Below are 2169 nucleotides of genomic sequence, written 5' to 3' on the forward strand. Positions count from 1 at the left end.
CTTTTTTTCACATCATGTCTCCTGCCTGGATCTGTTATTATCTCACTCTGAAGCACAGAGGAGTGTCAGAGGTGAGCTCGCTTCAACTGATTTTTACGTCGTGGTCTCATTTCTGGACTCAGGCATTTTGTGAATGAAGCCAATGTTTCAGTTAAAATACATAAGTAAAAATATTTATCAGAGTATAATACTACCCCCCAACTTTATGGATGATTTTATGGATTTAATTTTACGTATTATAATTGAATAAATACGCCTGCATGTGTATGTGTGGGGTTTGTCAACAAGGGTTGGTTACAAGTTGTGTTGAATGAACACAACACTAAATTACCTGGAGGTGCTTTTAAAAACACWTAAGTGTTTTTTGCTACTGGTAATCTTCTCAGTGCTGAGAAAGATCTCATCCGTACAGACCTGCTGTTTACTTATAATGTCTGACAAGAAGTAAAGTATAATATTATACAGGATCTCACTTTAGATTAAAACTACAGGTTGTATCTCAGTGAGTAGAAACATGTACTCACTGTATCAGGGATTTCTTCAGTATCTCTGGTGGGTTTTCATCTTGTAAACTACCTCTCCTGTACTTTGGACTAAACTGGGACAGATAAAACCTCAACACACCCACAATCTTCTGAGCTTTAGGGTCCAAACTGACTCTGTTAAGAAAAGAAAATGTACAGTTTTACATTAACCAATCACAATTTAGCCTCAATATGGACTTTTTCTGCCATGCATGCAGTACTGATGCTCAGCGGTTTAGGGTGAACTTGTGTGTGTTTTTCTGAGTTACCTGAAGGCAACGATGCTGCCAGGCGTCAACTTCTGGAAGTGGATTTCTTGGACGAACTCTGATCGACCTTTTGACGTCACTCCAGAATGTTTCACCACAGTACTTTCCTCTATCTGTACAAATAGAGAAAATAATTGATTTCTTTAGGGAAATTAGTTCAAATATATATAATAAAAACAGTCAGAGTAACAAACAAATACATAAGATGAGTAGAAATTGGGACAAAAGCAGTGCAGAGATGGCAGGGTACACATATTTACATATTTAAAGTCATACTGTGCCATGATTGTGGAGTACATTACAACATTATTACTATAGTTGTGTGCAGGTACCCTGTATAACGCTACTGGTGTTCATTTGTTCCACAAAGATGAGTGGTCATAAAGTGAAATTGCAAAAGGCAGGAAAGACAGCATTTCTCCAAAGTTTCTGGCCTTGTGGGATGGATGCATGGGTATTTGGTTGCAGAGAATCATAAAAAGTATTTTGAGCATTTTGAGTTTGCAGTTGCTATCAGTTTTATCTCTGTGCACATCAAAATGTGAGGTGTAGGTCTGAGGTTTGATCAGGTAGAGAAGGCCCAGCAATGGGCCACACCTCTCCACTGACCAGCTGATATAATTGTACTTACAGTGCCATCCGTTAACATTTCCTGCCTGTCTCGCCACCCCATTAATATTGTTCTAGACCCCCCGACCATAAATCCTCACTTGACAGATATTTGAGCATTTACCATATTTTGATGGAGGATTTTAAAGGTTAGCTGTCAACAGGCCATTTGACAGATGTTATGCAGGCTCAGTGTCAGCATTCAACAATGCATTGTGATCTACTGTAGATGAATTCATGGCTACTTCAGGTTAGCTGAAATGCACTTTGTCTAAGCATAATGCAAAACAAAGCAAGTTGAAGACAACAAAGTCAGTGTTTCGGAGTGCCCATCACAAAGCCTGAATTTATATCCCATTAAAAAGGTTGAGAGAGTGTGGGAGCAAGGCTGCTACAAATCTGATAAAATTACAACAGTTCTGTCAGCAGGAAAAGGACACAACTACAAGAAAAACTATTGTGAGAAGCTTACTAAAGAAAACCCAAAAATGTTTGATACAAGTCATACATTAAAATGACAATTCTCCCAAATAATAAGAAAATGGATAAAAACTCATGGCTTTGAATACGGTAATAAAACATTCTCACATTATTTGTTCATTTAGCAAATAGAAACAGAAAACTAAAATAGGAAAGGTTAAGACTTATTTGATGTCAAAGAGTAAGAAAAAACAGTTCTCTGTGTTTTTCACAGACTAAAATATAAATATGACTAGACTGAGCCCCGCCCATCCTGTCCACTGGTAGTGTCTGTGACATCATGGAGG

The 2169-nt window shown here is 37.8% G+C and overlaps 1 protein-coding gene across 1 annotated transcript in view; it reads right to left on the reverse strand.

Annotated features, from left to right (window-relative positions):
* LOC106523907 (glycogen debranching enzyme) overlaps positions 1–2169 on the reverse strand; it is a gene marked incomplete at its 5' end in the record, with an annotated part of 57066 nt that overhangs the window by 39979 nt on the left and 14918 nt on the right. The window contains 2 exon segments of the mRNA XM_014017485.1: positions 525–659; positions 794–906. Of these exon segments, the coding sequence (XP_013872939.1) occupies positions 525–659; positions 794–906 (248 nt within the window).

Source organism: Austrofundulus limnaeus, unplaced genomic scaffold, assembly GCF_001266775.1.
Source record: "Austrofundulus limnaeus strain Quisiro unplaced genomic scaffold, Austrofundulus_limnaeus-1.0 Scaffold169, whole genome shotgun sequence".
NCBI classification, from domain to species: domain Eukaryota; kingdom Metazoa; phylum Chordata; class Actinopteri; order Cyprinodontiformes; family Rivulidae; genus Austrofundulus; species Austrofundulus limnaeus.